Source organism: Nyctereutes procyonoides, unplaced genomic scaffold (genome assembly GCF_905146905.1).
Source record: "Nyctereutes procyonoides isolate TBG_1078 unplaced genomic scaffold, NYPRO_anot_genome, whole genome shotgun sequence".
NCBI classification, from domain to species: domain Eukaryota; kingdom Metazoa; phylum Chordata; class Mammalia; order Carnivora; family Canidae; genus Nyctereutes; species Nyctereutes procyonoides.
Window position 1 is genome coordinate 49,007,724 of NW_026575020.1, and position 17,218 is coordinate 49,024,941.

Genomic DNA, 17,218 nt, shown 5'->3' on the forward strand with positions numbered 1-17,218 from the left:
GCCAATTGTGGGCCTCGCACAGATGAGAGCTCGGAGCAGGCAAGAAATAAAGTGTGTGGGGGATGAAAAGCTGAACTGAACCGCTTTCAGCCCATTGTTCTTCTGGGGAAGCTTAGCGGGATAAGAGGGTAGCAGGCCCCTTTGAAATTTCCTTGAACAAGTGAATAGGAGCGCCCCATAAAGCATGAAAAGAGCCCTGGCTGCTTCTCCCCGTCACAATGGCCAGCGCGGGCTGCCAGGGGGGCTGCCAGGGGCTGGGGAGGGGACCCGGCCGGGGCGGGGGAGAGGGGGTCACAGGAGCCTTCAATAGACTCCAGAAGGTTGGAGTTCATTAGACACAAGCCCGGGAAGCAATCGTCTCATTTGCGACGGGACCAATTAAGTCCCGGGGGCCTTTGCAAGAGGCCGGAGTAGAAGTTGAGCGGGGCCGGCCTGCACTTGGCTGTTTCAGGGAGCCCTGCGCCGGGGGCCCGGGGGACAGCTGGCGGGGGCTGAAGCCGTCCTTGCCTTCTCCCAAAGCCCGCCGCGGACTCGTGTTTCCCGCTAAGTCAAAAGCCCTGTTAAAGGTGGCCGGGGATCTGGGCCTTCATAGTAGGCCTCTGAGAAGGCTGTTTTATGAGCCTGTTACTCTGAAGCCTGCATTCGCAGAAGAAATAGCTTTCTATTTTTTGGCTGGGGGTGGGGAGGGTGGGGGGGGCAGTTAGCTTCCAGACTCCAGCAAAGCCCTAAAGCCCTGTTCCTTGGAGTGTGGGGCGCAGAGGGTCGTCGGGCCCAGGAGGCTGCAGCCAGGGGTGGAAAACGTGGCAAGCAACGGGTTCTTCTTGGCCACCCCAGTGTGGCTTGTGTTCGGGGCAGCCAGGAAGCACGGAAGCTACGTCTACGACACAGGGGGCGGGGGATGGGGTGGCTCTCAGTCTTCTATTTTTGTGCAAAGTTGCTCTTACCGTCAGGATCAGCCTGACCTAGAGGTCGCTTCCACTCCGGGTGTCAACAAAGCCAGCGCAAGGTGCCTCCCTCTCGGTCCATGGGAAGGGTAGCACGGGTTCCTTTGCTTATTTAGTTGTATTTCCTTCTATCTTATTCATGGGTTTACTCTGGGCACCAAGGAAGGCACCCAAGTGAAGTTCAAATCTTATCTTGCAAAACCAGGCTTTTGATCAGAGGCTGCCTCCTGAGTGGTTGCCAGATGGGAATGGGAGTGGACACGTGTGTGAGTGAGTCGGTTACTGCTAAACCTCGGGAGGACGGCGCTCAGGTTAGGCTGGGCACAGCGGAGTCCAAAGGCTAAGCTAATTGGCTCGGCTTAAATGGCAGCTAAGTGGAGTCCATGCTTCAAAACCAGTGCTCCCCAGAAACAGCTGGGCTCAGCAGTGGGCTCGTTAGCTAAAATGCTTATAATTAAAGGGTGATGGTATAGGGACCGAAACTCGGGCACTCTGGCCCTCACCGTGCTGAGCATCCAGGAGACAGACCATAAACTTCTAGAGCCTGAGTACGAAGAAGAGCCGCTCTCTTCTGGCACTTGTGGCTGTTCGGAAGAAGATTCTTGGGGTGGACAGGGTGAAGCCCTGTTTCCAAGAAGGCACCTGTTAATAAGCCTTTTGGAGCCTCTGCAGGTTGAAATGTCTCTTCTCTGCCCTGGTCACGGGTTTCCTCTTCTGCAGTTGGCACCATCACCTGCCCTGGTGGTGGTGCTGAAATCATTTGTTCCTCTTGCCTTCCATTGGCCAGGGACCTGCTTCCCCCTCTTCCACTCTCTTTATATACTTCCCCTAATTCTCTTCTTCTGCTTTGTATGGAAAAAGCAAGGGGCATAAAAACTGATTTCCATCAGGGTGGAGAGGGGAAGAGCAGAGGCTTCTAGGGGACACCTGAAGACAGTCTTAGAGGTGATGGGGACCCCCTCTAGGACTCTGGAAGCCTTGCATGTGTCATAGTGAAGTCCATGGGGTGCTTGACTCCTACCCCCCAAGATTGTCAGGCAGAAGCCTGGAGCCGAGGCCACGCACCCTTTTAAAGTCCGTGGAGGTGTTACTGGTCAGGAGAAGGGCATGGACATTGTCCTGGGGCAGTCCTAGGGCAATGGAAGTTGGTTCAGTGTGCGGCCCAATCTGGGGGACCCCCATGGTCACCCTCACCCCACAAGGAATATAAGGCAAGAGACAATATAAGGGGATCTTCACTGTGCCTTAGGAACCACCTGGCGTGCCCCATGGCCAGGGAGTACCAAGTGGTGGGGTAGTATGTTCCAGAATGTTCCCCACATCTTCCCTGCTTCAGTAGATCATGTGACTTCACAGGACTTTAGGAAATGGACTATCAGGAAGTTTGGCTCCTCTAGATGGGGTGGGAGGGTGGGTTGCTGAGTTCAGGACACCTGTTCTGGAGTCCAGCAGTGGCTCAAATCTGGATCCTGGGCCTAACTGTTACTGACTGATTCCCAGGAGGGCTGCAGAGGCTCTCGGACCATCTGTAAAACTTGGTGAATTCAGGATGAAGTTGGGTTATATGTCCACATACCCAGGGGTGGGCAGCCTTGTTTTGGAATCAATCCCCTGCTGTGGAATCTGGTTACTGGTCAAGCCAGCCATCTTATTGGTGATCCCAAGGTGAAAACATTGAGTTTTGGTTAAATCTGCTCCAGGTGGTTCAGTAAGTTTCTAGAGTTGGAACCTTCTATCCTACTTGGCCTTTGAGGGTCCAGTCAAGGGAGCAGGAGGCTGTCTGGGAGGCTCAGCCTGCACTCGTCCAACTGCTGTGCTGCGTCTGGTCCTCTGGGCCTTTCTATGGGACAGGACTCACCCGTGTGTGTATATGTTCCTGCTGTAGATATGTTTTTTAAAAGGTTTATTTATTTATTTTTAGAGAGAGAGAACACAGGAACAGGGAGAGGGGGAGGAACAGAGAATCTTTCAAGCAGAGCAGCCCGATGCAGGGCTTGATCCTACAACTCACAGGATCATGATCTGAGCTGAAACCAAGAGTCAGTCAGGCACTTAACCGACTGAGCCACCCTGAGCCGAAACCAAGAGTCAGGCGGTTAACCGACTGAGCCACCCAGGCGCTCCCCTGCTTTAGATATTGATCCCTCTTCTCCCCCTGTATTCTCCATACAATTGGATCCTTTATGTCTAATTCCTAGCCAAGGTTTGGCTGACATGCCTCCTGGATGTAGTGACCTGCCATGATCTGTATCAGCCCCACAGTGGCCCTGTGACCTGGCCTAGGTCAACAGATTTCTGGAAAATGCAGCCACTTGGAATTCTAGGGCATTACAGATGAGGACCTAGAGGTCAACCAGTTACCCCCAGCTACTCCCAGGTATTTTTAGGCATATGAGCCAAAGATGTTTTTCTTCCCTCTGCCCTGTGATGAACAAAACACCAGGAAGAAGGAAATAACCAAATACCTAATTTCAATATTTACAGCCTCCAAGTATGATTCAGCATAGGAATGTTGGAACCCTGAGGCTTTTGTCAATAAGGGACCTCCAGAAGGGGCACCAGTGGGAAATAGTGACACCTTGACCATTGAACTGCTTTCAAGCACAAAATTCTTTAAAAAAAAAAAAAAAAAAAAAGATCATAGCAACTTCAGGTCCTGTTTTAGTGAAGACTAGCTGGGGTGGAGTCTTTTCTTACCTCAACCACTTCCTCTTTTTTTTTTTTTTAAATTAAATATGATGAAGGAGGAGGGTTCATCCTGCCTTCAGGTGTTTGCTCAAAGGTCACCATCACAGCGAGGACTTCGTTGGTACTCCCTCCCCCACCCCACCCTTGAAAAACTGGAGCTCCTCACCTCCCACACCATCCTTTCTTCCCATGTCCTGCCCTGTATTTTGTCCCAGCGCTTGGCACTTTCTAACACGCTGTAGACTTGGCTTTTACATTTTCTGCTTATTGCCTACTGCCCGTTAGAATGGAAGCCCTGTGAGGGTGGTCGTCTCCATTTTTACCCCCTGCCTTCACTGCTGTCTTGCCCAGTGCTTGGAACAGGGTCTGGCACATAGTAGGTATGCAAATATTTGAAATTGTACGGAGTGCCATGTAGTTGGGGCTTTGTCTTTATGCCCACGTTGGTCACGTGTCCTTGGGGATTCCTTAGTCTGGGGGTGGTAGGGTTTGGAGCTGAGGGAGGAAAGGCACCCAGAGATAGTCCTGTGGTGGTGATTTATAGAAGGGAGACTTTTGGAAGCAATCAGGGGCTTGACTGTTGGAGAATTAGGCACACTTTCATTACTGCCTGGCTCGGCTCTCTGGCTGTGGTCCCTCTTCCTACAGTATGTTTCCCTGGTGTGCTCCACAAGGCCCTGATCTGAGGCAGTACAGCGGACTGTAAGGAGGACCAAAGGGGCCTCAGATTGTCCTGCTTGGGCCCCTGTGAGATGAAATAGGGGAGTCTTCATTTTGGGCTGGCTAGAGTGTGACCTGTTCTAAGGCAGAGCTTGTGAGGGGAGCTTGCAAAGCTCCAAGTTGTCCACCCTGAATCTGAGAGGGAGCCCCAGTTTACAGAGGTGATGGGCAGGGGGTTTGGCAGGTTGATCTTGGATTGATCATTCCCCTTGGGAAGAGCCATGGGGCCCAGGACCGGGATATACTTGCAGGGAGGCATGTGATGGTCCTGTCCATTGGTGGGATCTCAGGATAGCTTGTGAGTTAGCCCACGTGCTGGAAGCGTCCTCACGAGCCTGTGGGTTCTGTCTTTGCCCTTCCCTCAGAGATGGAATCCCTCCTTACCGTGTGGGGAGTAAGAAACAGCTCCAGAGAGAAATGCATCGCAGTGTGAAGGCCAATGGCCAAGTGTCTCTACCTCATTTCCCGGTGAGTATAGCCTGGAGGGGAAAGGTGGATATTTTCAGCCATGTTGAGTCTTGAAGAAAAGGGGTGGGAGGTGGGGGGGGGGTTAGGTCTCCGGTAAGAGGAGGAGCAGTGGCTGGGTCTGCCAGGGTGAAGGGAAGGAAGGGGGAAGTAGGCAAGAGGTGTTCCATGGTTCCTTGGGGTCTGATGCCGGGCAGAGTGAAGCTCAAGATGACCTACTTGAACCTCTACATTTTCTCAGTTTGAAAAAAAATTCTGCATGAGAAACCAGAGCGGTTCTTTTCCAGAAACCAAGAAATGGTGGGAATTAAACCATGTTTCTGGTTGGGTTCCCACTGGAATGGAAGCCTCCTGAGGGCAGGGAGGCTTTTCTGTTAGATGCCCCGTCTGCAGAGACTGGAACAGTGGCCCGCACGTAACAGGTGCTAAGACTCAATTGAGTCAGTGAATGAGGAGGCTGAAGGAAGTTCTGCCTCCTGCAGAAGGGAAATTATATCCCTGGACATTTTCTCCGGGTGACTTCTGAAGCCCTGGAGGGCAGCTGTCCCATCTTGCCTGTTTCCAACCCCAGAACTTGGCTTCATCCCTGCTGTTGCATCTGCACCTAATGAATGCTGAATGGATGAAGGGTTTGGAGGTTCGGATCTCACGAACAGCTTCTCCCTGTGATTGACAAGAGAGGCCAGCATGGCATGGAGGGCCTTTCTTGGTACCTCCCCTTACGTTTCCAAGTCTCGGGAGGGCGGCCAGCATGTGGCCCCCATAAATCTCAGCAGAGCCTCCTTGCCTGCGTTGTAGGAGCTCCGCTTCTTGCAATACCCTGATACCCAAGATTGCAAGAAGCCTGTCGATTAGGGAGGGGAAGAGCGCGCCCAGCTTCAAGTGGCGTCTCTTCCTGAATCCTTCCTGCCAGCTCCTGAGTATTCAATTAGTCCATCAGTGATGCCACATTCAGAAAATTAACACATCGACCCGCTAATCCCATGTTGTGTTAGTGCGTGGGTGGTTGTTGCTAGAGCAGCTCCCCGCTGAGAGCCCCTGACACCGTCCAGGGCAGACTTACCTGGGTCCTAAAATCGAGCCTGTCACCATGCTTTCCGGGGGCCTTCAGCATCCGCCTTCCTCCATAACATCACCCCAACAAATACAGCAGTGTGGATGATAGACTTTTTTTTGGCAGGACTATGGGGGTGCTGGGGAGTGGAGTATGTGTGTGAATAAAAGTTCTACTGCGCAAGCTTGTAAATTAGATGATCCTGTCCTGGGGTGTGCAAATCGACTTTCTCCATAGGGCAGTGCTTTGACGGGAGCCGGTGTGAGAGCGGCCGGCTCCTCTGGGGGGTGTGTTGGGGGGGGGTGGAACTTCTCTCCTCCCTCCGCGGCCCTGCACGGCCCTGCACTTCCGAGGCTAAGTGGGTGCCGGGGGCCAGGGGGAGGCCAGCCCAGCCGCAGGGGGAGTGCGGGCCTTCACCGGTCGGCTTTCTGCCACCCCCGCAGCCCCCGAACCCCCCAACCCTAGAGGGGAGGGCAGAGCAAGAGGGAAATTGAGGAAGGAGGAAGCAGACAGCCGAGGGGAGGGGGGCGGCGGGGGGACAGGAGGACAGAGCGCCGGGGCGGTGGGAGTCCTCTGTTTGCTGCTTTTGGCAGGCACCCTCGATGCCTTTTTATATTCTGTACTTGATTTGGAGATGTTCCCCGTTCCCTTGATAGATGAGCTTCAGGCAGCCAAGCTCAGCGGTGCTCTGCTGCTAGCCCGCAGCATCTTCCTTCATTTTCTGTACAAAGAGCCGGGGAGGAGGGGTGGAGAGAGCCGGGGAGATCTAGGACAGTGTTGAGACAACACCACCTCAAAGGTGCGCAGTGTGTGGCCACGAAATAAATTACCACTTCTTCTGATCCGGCCGTGTGACTCCCTTTTTTCCCCTTTTCTTCCCCCACCCCCACCTCCCTTCCAATCTTATTATTATTATTATTATTTTTTTTAATTTCCAGCTCCCTTTCTGTTTAGGCTCTACTTTTTTTATTCCTTGAGTTGAGCTGGTGCCTCCCCCCTCCCACCTCAGAGGGCTGCCTTCTTTTTTTTTTTTTTTTTTTTTTGATGTTTGACAACAGTCTTTGAAGATTTTCTACTTCAGAGTAGCTACTGATGGGCTGGTTGTACTACAGAGAGAACAAGCGGGGCCTCTCGGAGTGCGACCAACTGCTCCTGCCCAAGGCAAACGCTGGTGGGGACCATGGCTCTCCATGAGGCCGCGGCGCCGGCGCATAAAGCTCCCGAGCAGCCCGGGCGCCGCGCCCGCCGCTCTCCGCCCGCGCAGCCGTGGCCGTGGCCGTGGCCGAGGCCGTCGGGCCCGGGAAGCTGCGGCGGGCGCCCCGTGCTGGCCCGCTGAACGCGGCGTCGTGTCTTCCCTCCCCGTGCCCCGTAGAGAACCCACCGCCTGCCCAAGGAGATGACCCCCGTGGAGCCCGCCACCTTCGCGGCCGAGCTCATCTCCAGGCTGGAGAAGCTGAAGCTGGAGCTGGAGAGCCGCCACAGCCTGGAGGAGCGCCTGCAGCAGATCCGAGAGGTAGTGCCGGGCGTCCGCGCCCCCGCCCTGCCGCCTGCGCACCGTGGCGCCGCCCCTCCCCGTGACCCCCACCCCCCGCGACCCGGGCCAGGCCCTCCTGCTTACCGGCCCGCGCCCCCTTCTGCTGCCCGCCCCTCCAGGATGAAGAGAAGGAGGCCTCTGAGCTAGCGCTGAGCTCCAGGGAGGGGGGGCCCACCCCGCACCCCCTCTCCCTCCTGCCCTCCGGCAGCTATGAGGAGGACCCGCAGACCATTCTGGACGACCACCTGTCCAGGGTCCTCAAGACCCCGGGCTGCCAGTCGCCGGGTGTGGGCCGCTACAGCCCCCGCTCCCGTTCCCCCGACCACCACCACCACCACCAGCAGTACCACCCCCTGCTCCCGCCCGGGGGCAAGTTGCCCCCCGTGGCAGCCTCGCAGGCCGGTTGCCCCCTCCTTGGAGCCAAAGGCTTCGTGACCAAGCAGACGACGAAGCATGTCCACCACCACTACATCCACCACCACGCCCTCCCCAAGACCAAGGAGGAGATCGAGGCAGAGGCGGCACAGAGGGTGCGCTGCTTCTGCCCCGGGGGCACCGAGTATTACTGCTACTCAAAGTGTAGGAGCCACCCCAAGGCTCTGGAGCCCGTGCAGGCGGAGCAGTTCAGGTAAGTGCTGGGCAGACTGGAGTGTCCCTGTGGGGGTCGGTCTCTCTCTCTCTCTCTCTCTCCCCCTTCCCCCCACCCAGAGCCCGGGGCAGGTGTGAGGTGGGGGCCAGAGGTCACAGGCACTTAGCTTCCAGGAGGGAGGTGCACGGTGGGGCGGGGCAGGGGGAGCAGGTGCATGGGTCTTCCGTGTCACCCCGCCACTCGCTGAACCGGCCGATTGGAAGAGTCTCAGAGATGTAACGGGGCCTCTGGGACGGGTGTGGGTCTTGGTTCCCTGCAGCAGCAGCAGAGGCAGTACCCTGCCCAAACGAAATGGGAAAAGCGTGGAGCCGGGCCTGGCCCTGCCCGCCAGGGAAGGAGGGGCCCCAGGCGGAGCTGGGGTCCTGCAACTTCCCGGGGAGGAAGGAGACAGGTCGCAGGATGTCTGGCAGTGGATGCTGGAGAGTGAGCGGCAAAGCAAGCCCAAGCCCCCTAGGTAAACACCACCGCCGCCGCGGCCAGGGTCACGGGCAGTCGCCACGGAGGTATTGTGGGGTTGGCTATTTTTGCAGTCGACCGAAAGCAAATGTGACTGTTTGCTCCTGCCGTCTTAATATTAAACGGTGGACTGAGCAGACCACAAAAATGCCATGTTTTGGCAACGCCCCCTGTCCGTGTGATGGTAGGGTCATTTTTTTTCTCTTCTCTTTGAAGGCAGGATAGAGAAGTTTCTACTGAGGTCACATTTTCCAGTTTTTCTAACCCAGTTTCTTTCCTTCTGCTTTCTCTCTCTTGCTCCATGTTCAGTGCCCAAAGCACAAAGAAGGCTTACCCCTTGGAGTCGGCCCGTGCGTCCCCAGCCGAGCGAGCTGGCCGGCACCACCTGCTGGGGGGTAGCAACGGGCACCCCCGTGCCGCCCCCCGAGCCCACCCGTTCACCCAGGACCCCGCCATGCCTCCCCTGACTCCGCCCAACACGCTGGCACAGCTGGAGGAGGCCTGCCGCCGGCTGGCCGAGGTGTCCAAGCCCCCAAAGCAGCGGTGAGTAGCAGCAGCACAGCACAGACATGAAGGCAGAGGTTGGGTCTGGAGGGGGAGCCCTGGCCTGTGGCACAAGGGAAGGGGCCCTCTTGGCCTGCATCTCAGTTGCTCCTCAGGGAGGAGGGATGGCTTCTGGACACATACCGGTCTCCTTCCCACCTGCTAGAAATTGTTCCTTTAACTTCTGTTTGCTCTGAAGAGCTGGCCAGGATCTGTCCGTTAGGCAGGTCAGGCCCAGAAAGAGGATGAATTGCGGTAGTTCCTTACAAATCCCATCCCTGACAAATGTCCCCATCACCATCACGCAGGGCTGGCATGTAAGAAGCCACGGCTGATGGACAATCTAGAGCCTCAGCCCTTTGTCTGGGCTGGTGTCATCCTGCCCCATTCTGGGCTCCCCGGGGGCTCAGGATGGCTGTTCCCCGGGGATGGAAGTCGGGCCTGCAGAGGACGGCTTTCCCGTCTGCTCCCCGCTTGCCCGGCCACAGCAGGCTCATTCTTGGTCCTCTGCTCTGACTCTGTCCTCAGGTGCTGTGCAGCCAGTCAGCAGAGGGACAGGAACCACTCGGCCACTGGTCAGACAGGAGCCACGCCCTTCTCCAACCCAGGCCTGGCTTCAGAAGAGTGAGTGTCTTCACCTGACGTGGCCGAGGGCCCCCGAGGGGGCGTGTGTTTCAGGGTCTTGACTCCCTGGCATTGAGATTTTGGAGAACTTTTTCTAGCATATAAAATCACCTTGGTTTTAACAGTAGCAACACGGGCTGGTGAATGCAGATGTGGCCATAAATTAGGACCTTGAAAACCCTGCCTGTACGGGGCAACGTGTTGTGACTCGTACACAGGCGTTGCTCCCTGAAGTGACAGGTGGCTCGGGGTGCCTGGACACACACTGAGCAGAAGCGGAGACGTGAAGCCATTAGCACATGGATTAGAGGGGTCCCCAGGCCCGGATGCAAAAGTTGCCCTCACTCAGCTTGCATGCTGCTGGGTCAGAAATGTCTCGTCGCAGGGAGCCGGAAGATGATTCTCCATCATCGCAGACATAGAGGACAGTTATTGTTTTGCTTGAGGGAAATGGAGTGTCTTCCCCAGTTGTGCCATGATTCTTCCCATAAGTTTACGCTCCTGCAAAGCCGACCAAGTAGCCTGGCTTCGTTTAATTATGGGAGGGTGCGTTCAGAAAGAAATCGGCCATGGGAGTCTAACGTGGTCTAAATAATTGAAGTTTTCTTCCTTATCTTGTTCATCTTGGGCAGTGAGCCATGTTTGCAGCCCGTGAATGAGCCACCACCCTTCTCGTTGGTTGACCTTAGTTAGGTGTACCAGCTGTCCAGGCCTGCAGCTTTTTTTTTTTTTTTTTTTTAAAGCCACTCTGCAAACTCAAAGAATAAACGAGGGAGGTCAGAATGATAGGGCCGACCCTCCCAGTGGGCTCTGGCATCCATGCCGTCTCGGGAGCCGCTCTGGGTTTGCCTCTGCAGCATTCATTCCCCAGTTGGGCTGAGTGAACCCATGTTCTCTCTGACAGCTTCCCGCCTCGTCTTCACTGGCAGGCACCCTGGTTGTGCCATCCTGAAAGAGACTATTCCACACCTGTCTTCCCGCCCCCCATTTGGTGGTCGCGAGGGGGACAGTAGCAGCCGTGTACAGCCCGAAGGACATTGTCCCTTCCTGGGTGCCCGGGGCTGTGTGCCACCGAGGTGGCGGCCCCTGTGACAGGGGGGCCCTGCAACCAGGCCCTTTTGAGCATCTAGCTGCAGTCCTTTCCCTGCGGAGAATATGTTCGAGAGCCCATGCTTGTGCGTGTGTGTGTCGTGCGTGCACTTGCTGCCTGCAAATGCTAAAACTTGTTGCATTCCATCTTATTTCTCAGTCACAAAGAGCCAAAGAAGCTGGCGGGGGTCCACGCGCTCCAGGCCAGCGAGTTGGTCGTCACATACTTTTTCTGTGGAGAAGAAATTCCATACAGGAGGATGCTGAAGGCTCAGAGCTTGACCCTGGGCCACTTTAAAGAGCAGCTCAGCAAAAAGGGAAATTATAGGTAAGAGCCCTGCGGCTTCTCACTGCTCCAGAGTTTGTTTGCTCAGAAGCAAGAGCCAGAGTCGTGTCGCTGGCCTGGCGGACCCGGGAGGGGCTCAGGAGGCGCTCCGGGCAGCCGTGGGGCTGCCTGGCGCTTGTACTCCTTCTCATTTCCTCTCTCCCCTCACCACTGACAAAAATAACACAGCAGCAGCAGCAGGGAGGCCCTGGGAGGGCTCTGTGGGGACCTGGATGGGCTTTTTCTACCAGGTGAACGAGACTCTGAGGGCACAGGGGGCTCGGCCAGGAGAGCTGGGCTGGGGCATTCTTGTGAAGGCCCTTCCCGAAAGGGAGAGGGCGGTATGTGTGTCGGGGAGGGACAGACCGACAATGAGGAAGCTCGGGTGTAGGAGAGATCGTCCACACAGCCAGCGTGGGGAAGGGCAGAGGCCACCGCCCGGAAGCAGAGACCGCCTCTCCTCCCTCGCCCGCAGCCCTCCTGCCCACAGAACTGCCTCGCCGTGGTGAACGGCTCGCGTGAAGCCGGAGAGCTCTTCTATCCGTAGCAGAGGAGGATGGGCACTCACCTCCCTCCAGCCCCCCTTCCCCTTCTGGGGGCCTTCGAGGGCCCCAGAGAGGACTCAAGAGCAGAGCCCATTCCTGGGTTCCCTTCTCCTTAATGGGGGGTGGGTGATGACCCCACCTCCGTTCATCTAGAGTCGTCACTGCCCCTTCTCCGTGGCTATCGTCCCAAGGGAATATGTGGGCAGGCCAGGGGCATCAAGGTGCTGGGCACACACTTCAGGGAGGGGTCCAGTATGTGCTCAGAAGGTGCCAGCCCATCCCACTGGTAGCCGGAGGTGGGCGTGGAGAAGCTGCTTGGCACTCAGCCCCCGGCCAGGAGGGCACCAGCTTCCGGAGCCCCTGACCCTGGCAGCTGCTTGGGGCAGCGGCCCAGAGGAATTCCTTTTGCTGGGAAACCATGGGGTTCGGGGCTGAGGATCCTGTAAGGGACTGAGGAGCTGGGTGTGGAGGTGGACTCTAGATCTTTCCATCTGACACCAGGGCAGAGACAATTCAGGAAAATGTATCCAAGGGATTGGGGAGCTTCTTCCTCTTCTTCCTCTTTTTCTTTTTTCTTTTTTTTTTTTTATCTTGAACAGACACAAGGTGAAACTAATTACACAAGTGTGCCCCTCCAGGGATTCATTTTGATCTCAGCTCTGACTCGGCTGGACTTTGAGTGGAACTGCAGGTGACCTTCAGGGGAGCAGGGCCACAGAGCGCCGAGCAGAGGCTACAGGGGAGGCTTCACGTTCAGCCACTCCGGCCACATCTGGCTCTGATTTTTTTTTTTTTTTCTAAGGCGCACTTAATAAGCCTGGCTTTGAAGCCCCGGCCTCCCTTTTAATGCACAAAGACTTGCACAAATGGTTGACTCTCAAATTCTTTACTGATTGGATCAGGCTGTGGCCAGAGCCTTCCCGGCCGCCTTATCTCCCTGGCCTGGCTCTCCGGCCGGAGCTGGACCCCTTGCCCTCCTGGCTCGTGGAGGCACCGGGTGCCCTGCCTGGCCCTCCCAGCAGGGGTGGTGCTCCTGTTCTGCAGCGCCCACCCCCCACCCTCCCAATAAAAAGCCCAGTGAGGATGGGGCCGCCGAGTGGGGGGACCTGGGCTGCACTGAGTAATCTCAACATGGCAGAGGTTCAAAAGGAGAACAGTCTCTCCAGACGTGCCAGACGCTATTGGTGCCAGATGTCAGAAGAAAGCAAAGTTTGCCACATAAAGCATGTTGCAGTGGAAAAGCCCGTTTCTTGGAGAAGACGAGGGCAGCACAAGTGCGTTTGAAGTCCTGGGGCCGGGGCCTGGGGAATGTGGCCTCTCCCCTCCCTGGAAGAGGTTACAGTTCTGTAAAAGGTCACTGCGTATTGGCTCAGAGGTGCCACGAAAGCCCCACTCAGTAGAGCTGAGGGGTCCGCTTGGGGACCAGGGGACACGGTGGAGGGTGGCATCAGAACCGTGGCCTTCCCCCCTCCACCGTGTGGGGCCCCTGTGTGCAGTACACCCCGCCCCCGGGCTTCCCCAAGCGCCCCGCTCCATAGGAAGCGTCCTGCGCGCTGCCCGGGCCCAGCCTGCCGCTCGCCCTGGTGCTGTGGCCCAGCTGGGACCGCTAACAACCAGGAACCTTGACTAAACCCAGCTGGTTCACTTTATTTAGCCTTATCTCCTGTGAAAGTATTTGGCTTGCTTTCATCACAAAGAAGTTGAGCTCTCTAACCGAGGGGAATTCTTTTTTTTTTTTTTCTTCTCCTTTTTCTTTTAAATGAAAAGACAGGAACAAAAAACAACTGTAACCCTGAGACCCAAGTCCACTTTTTTTAAAGAGCTGTCCCCCTACCCCCCAGAGGACCATGACCCTCCCTCCCCGAGGGGCCCTTCTTGGCTGGAGGTGACCACTTGCAGGGGCGCGTTTAATCGGTCTGAGGGGTCTCCCTGGCCGGGCCCGGGGACACAAGGGGCTGGGGACAGCAGTTGTTTTCTGAACGTGGCTCTCCTGAGAGAGGCCGGTCATTTGCGTCCACACAATTAGCCTTAGAAGAAAGAAGGGGGTTGGGGTGGGTAAAAGGAACCTTTAATCAACCGGCATAATAGAAGAGTCTAGTGTTTGACCCTGGAGGGGTGTGGTGGGCTGTGGGGGGGCAGGAGGGACACAGAAGAGGGGACCAAGGAAGCAAGGTGGGGCTGGCCGCCGCCGGCAGTAGCCAACAAGGGGAGCGGCCTGTGGGTGCTGGAGGGTGGAGAGGACAGGAGGTGTCAGCCTTCCATGGACTTCTGCAAGTTCGGGGTGGCTGGGTCTGGGGCTTCTTTGAGGGGGCGCCCCTGCTTGGCTGCTGCTGCAAAGGGACCAGGCGTGCTTTGCCCCTCCTGCCCGCACCCCTCCCCAAAGGGGGAGAACGAAGCCGGCAGCTGTCCGCCGCAGGGTGTGCTCTGCCCAGCGCACGAGGGGGGTGGCAGCAGCGCTCTGGGCCGAAGTGTGCAGGTGGGAGGCTGCCCCACCTGCCGCTCCCCGGGGCACCTCCCAGGTGACACCCCCCCCCCGCCCGATCGCACCCCCCGGGCCGGCCCCGGCGACCATGGTCCATGAGACGCGGGCAGTGGGTCACACGCACACCTGCAGCGGCAGCACCCTCCGGACCTCCGAGTGCTCAGCGGTGGCATCACCTTCCCGTGAAGCAAAGCAGGAGACCCCGGCTAACCAAGACGCTCTTTGGGTTCTCCTTTTAAGGTATTACTTCAAGAAAGCAAGCGACGAGTTTGCCTGCGGAGCGGTGTTTGAGGAGATCTGGGACGATGAGGCGGTGCTCCCCATGTACGAAGGCAGGATTCTGGGGAAGGTGGAGAGGATCGACTGAGCCTCGGGGGTCGGGCCCCGGCGGACACGGGGCCACCAGCCTGGGCCATGACCGACCGCGACAAGACCTTTTGAAGGAAGACGAAACCAATGAAGAAGACAGTCTAGGGAAGACTTGGCCACTGGCCACGCGGGGAGGGCGGGGAGGGGGGAGGTTGGTTTTCATTATTCACGAGCTGGGTACTGAGATAAGAAAAGCCTGAACTATTTATTAAAAACATGACCACTCTTGGCTATTGATGATGCTGACTGTATTTGAGAGACTGCCATACATAATATATGACTGCCTAGGGATCTGAAATCCATAAACTAAGAGAAACTGTGTATAGCTTACCTGAACAGGAGTCCTTACTGCTATTTATTGAACAATTGATTCCCCCCAGCCCCCAGTTTATGGATATGCTGCTTTAAACACGGAAGGGGGAGAGGAGGGGAAGTTTTAATTGTCCTATCTATCCCAACTTGGGAGTGGAGCGAGGGGCGCGTTAATGATTTCTTCGTTAAGAGGGGAATTATTATGCTTGGCCCTGCATTTCTCCGCGTGAGGATAGACTTGTTTAAATGGTGCCCTACCATTAACACGCAGAAATTGGTGCATTTTTTTTTTCCCTATGCTGCTCTGTTTTGTCTTAAAGGTCTTGAGGATTGATTTATGTTGCAACATCACCGCCATTTGGGGCCATCGTGTGGGATTGGACCCATCGTGAGGGGGGGAGGGGGGGAAGCCTCGTTTGGAGGACCCCAGATTAACTCAGTAACTTCTCTTAACTCCCCACCAAGGCCCAGCGCCCAGTGCCTGAGGCCCCCTAGAACCTTCTGGTTCAACTCGTGCTTGTATCGAAACAACAGTTCCTTGGAGTGTTGGTTGGTTGATTTCATTTTTAAATTAGTCTTTGGACCACCACCATTCTGGAAACCACCACCACCCCCTTGCCCTGCAAAGAAGCGGACAGTTGTGGGAAGACCTAGCAGCACCCTTTCCTCCAGACACCTTCATTTTGACGTTCGGGTTTTTGTGTTAAGTTAATCTGTACATTCTGTTTGCCATTGTTACCTGTACTATACGTCTGTATATATTGTACGACAGAAGAGTATTAATCCACTATCTCTAGTGCTTGACTTGAAATCAGTACAGTACCTGTACCTGCACGGCGCCCCGCTCCGTGTGTCGCCCTATATTGAGGGCTCCAACTTTCCCTTGTTTTTTGAAAGGGGTTTATGTATAAATATATTTTATGCCTTTTTATTACAAGTCTTGTACTCAATGACTTTTGCCATGGCATTTTGTTCTACTTATACTGTAAATTATGCATTATAAAGAGTTCATTTAAGGAAAATTACTTGGTACAATAATTATTGTAATTAAGAGATGTAGCCTTTATTAAAATTTTATATTTTTCAAAACGTTGGCCTCGTCTCTCAGTCCCCGCGGTGGGAGCAGGGCAGAGGCTGCCCCCCTGTGTGTGAACACCTGTGCTTGATTTCACACCTTGCCTGAGCCTCTCTCTGACCCACCTCCACCTCTTCTCACCCAACCCGGCCCTGCCCTGATGTTTTCAAGAGCTCTCTCTTCAAAATCCCCTGGTTACCGGCTGAGGGTTTTCTTGTTCTCCAGCAGGCCCTAGACCACTTCCTCGCATGTCCCCTTCCCTAGACCACTTATCTGCAGCCTCTCCCTCGCAGGCGGGACTCACCTGGCGAGGTAAGTCCAGGAGATAAGGAGCGGAGATGCGCCTTACTCCTAGGAGCACCGGGAGAAAATTTCCAGAAAACAGTGGGTAGATGGGGAGTGTCCAGTGGAGCTGAGGAGCCTTGAGCTTGGTGATAAGCAGCCACTGTCTCTGTGGCTATGTGATCTCAGCTGATGCCTTCGGCGAGGGTCTGGGCCAGAAAGGTGATAAGGAAAAAAACAGGTGGTTGAGCAAGAAAACTGCGTGGTTGGCTGGACCGTTGACCTGGTGTGGCCACGGAAGTCGGCTGGCGGTCGTTCGCTCAACACACTCGGGTCACCTCCCAGTGCGCCGAGCCCCCGGAGGCCGGGCTGTGTTTCCCATCTGGGAGAGCAGGTCTGTCCATCTAGTGGGGTCCTATCCTGAGCCCATTTTAGAAACAAAGGGTCCGTTGGACTTGGCTTCTCACGCGTGCAGTTTTCCTGGGGTTGGGTCTGTGGCAAATCTGGTTGGCTTTCTGTCGCTGTTGGAACCCGTGGGGCTGACAGGGCAAGATAAGTAAGGCCAGGGCCCTGGCCACGCAGGGTGAGGAGGCACTGGGCGGCCGGCCGGGCAGGCCAGGGCGCGAGGGAACAGGACAGCGGGCGGCAGGAGTCCTTGATCTTGGTCCTAGTGCTGCGGTCCTAGTGTTGCACCCACCCCTCTGGGCTGGAATGGGGGCTCAACCCCCTTCCAAATTGGAAGATTCTTTCCAATCTGAAAGAGATTTAACCTGCTGTGGGTGGTGTGGGTGGGGCGTTTAGGCTTTAATCTTCAGGTCTATTGATTCATCCCAGGAGCATAGGGAGGTAGAACAAGGCTGGGACTCCGACCACCGTGGGCTCAAGTCCCGGGGCCACCACGCTCCAGGGCACCGTGGGTGCTGACCACTTGTGTCTGCGCCTCTTCCAAGAGGGCCTGTTTCTCTCTACCTCTCGCATTTTAACAATTAGGTGCTCCTCACCTGGCCTGGATGGGCACCTGGGGTTGCTAAACCCTCAACTTTGTGGAATCACCTGTGTCTT

The 17,218-nt window shown here is 55.9% G+C and overlaps 1 protein-coding gene across 6 annotated transcripts in view; it reads left to right on the forward strand.

The window, feature by feature from the left end:
- The window catches only part of AXIN2 (axin 2), a 31,261-nt gene extending 15,373 nt beyond the window's left edge, over nucleotides 1-15,888 (forward strand). For 5 of the 6 annotated variants that reach the window (XM_055321449.1, XM_055321440.1, XM_055321457.1 and 2 more), the window contains 8 exons: nucleotides 4,718-4,820; nucleotides 7,244-7,384; nucleotides 7,525-8,033; nucleotides 8,314-8,508; nucleotides 8,820-9,053; nucleotides 9,582-9,677; nucleotides 10,927-11,094; nucleotides 14,359-15,888. In XM_055321449.1, the coding sequence (XP_055177424.1) occupies nucleotides 4,718-4,820; nucleotides 7,244-7,384; nucleotides 7,525-8,033; nucleotides 8,314-8,508; nucleotides 8,820-9,053; nucleotides 9,582-9,677; nucleotides 10,927-11,094; nucleotides 14,359-14,485 (1,573 nt within the window). In that variant the 3' untranslated portion in view covers nucleotides 14,486-15,888. The remainder of the gene's footprint in view (nucleotides 1-4,717; nucleotides 4,821-7,243; nucleotides 7,385-7,524; nucleotides 8,034-8,313; nucleotides 8,509-8,819; nucleotides 9,054-9,581; nucleotides 9,678-10,926; nucleotides 11,095-14,358) is intronic. The other variant, XM_055321477.1, reaches the window with a different exon arrangement.
- The last annotated feature ends 1,330 nt before the right edge of the window (nucleotides 15,889-17,218 follow it).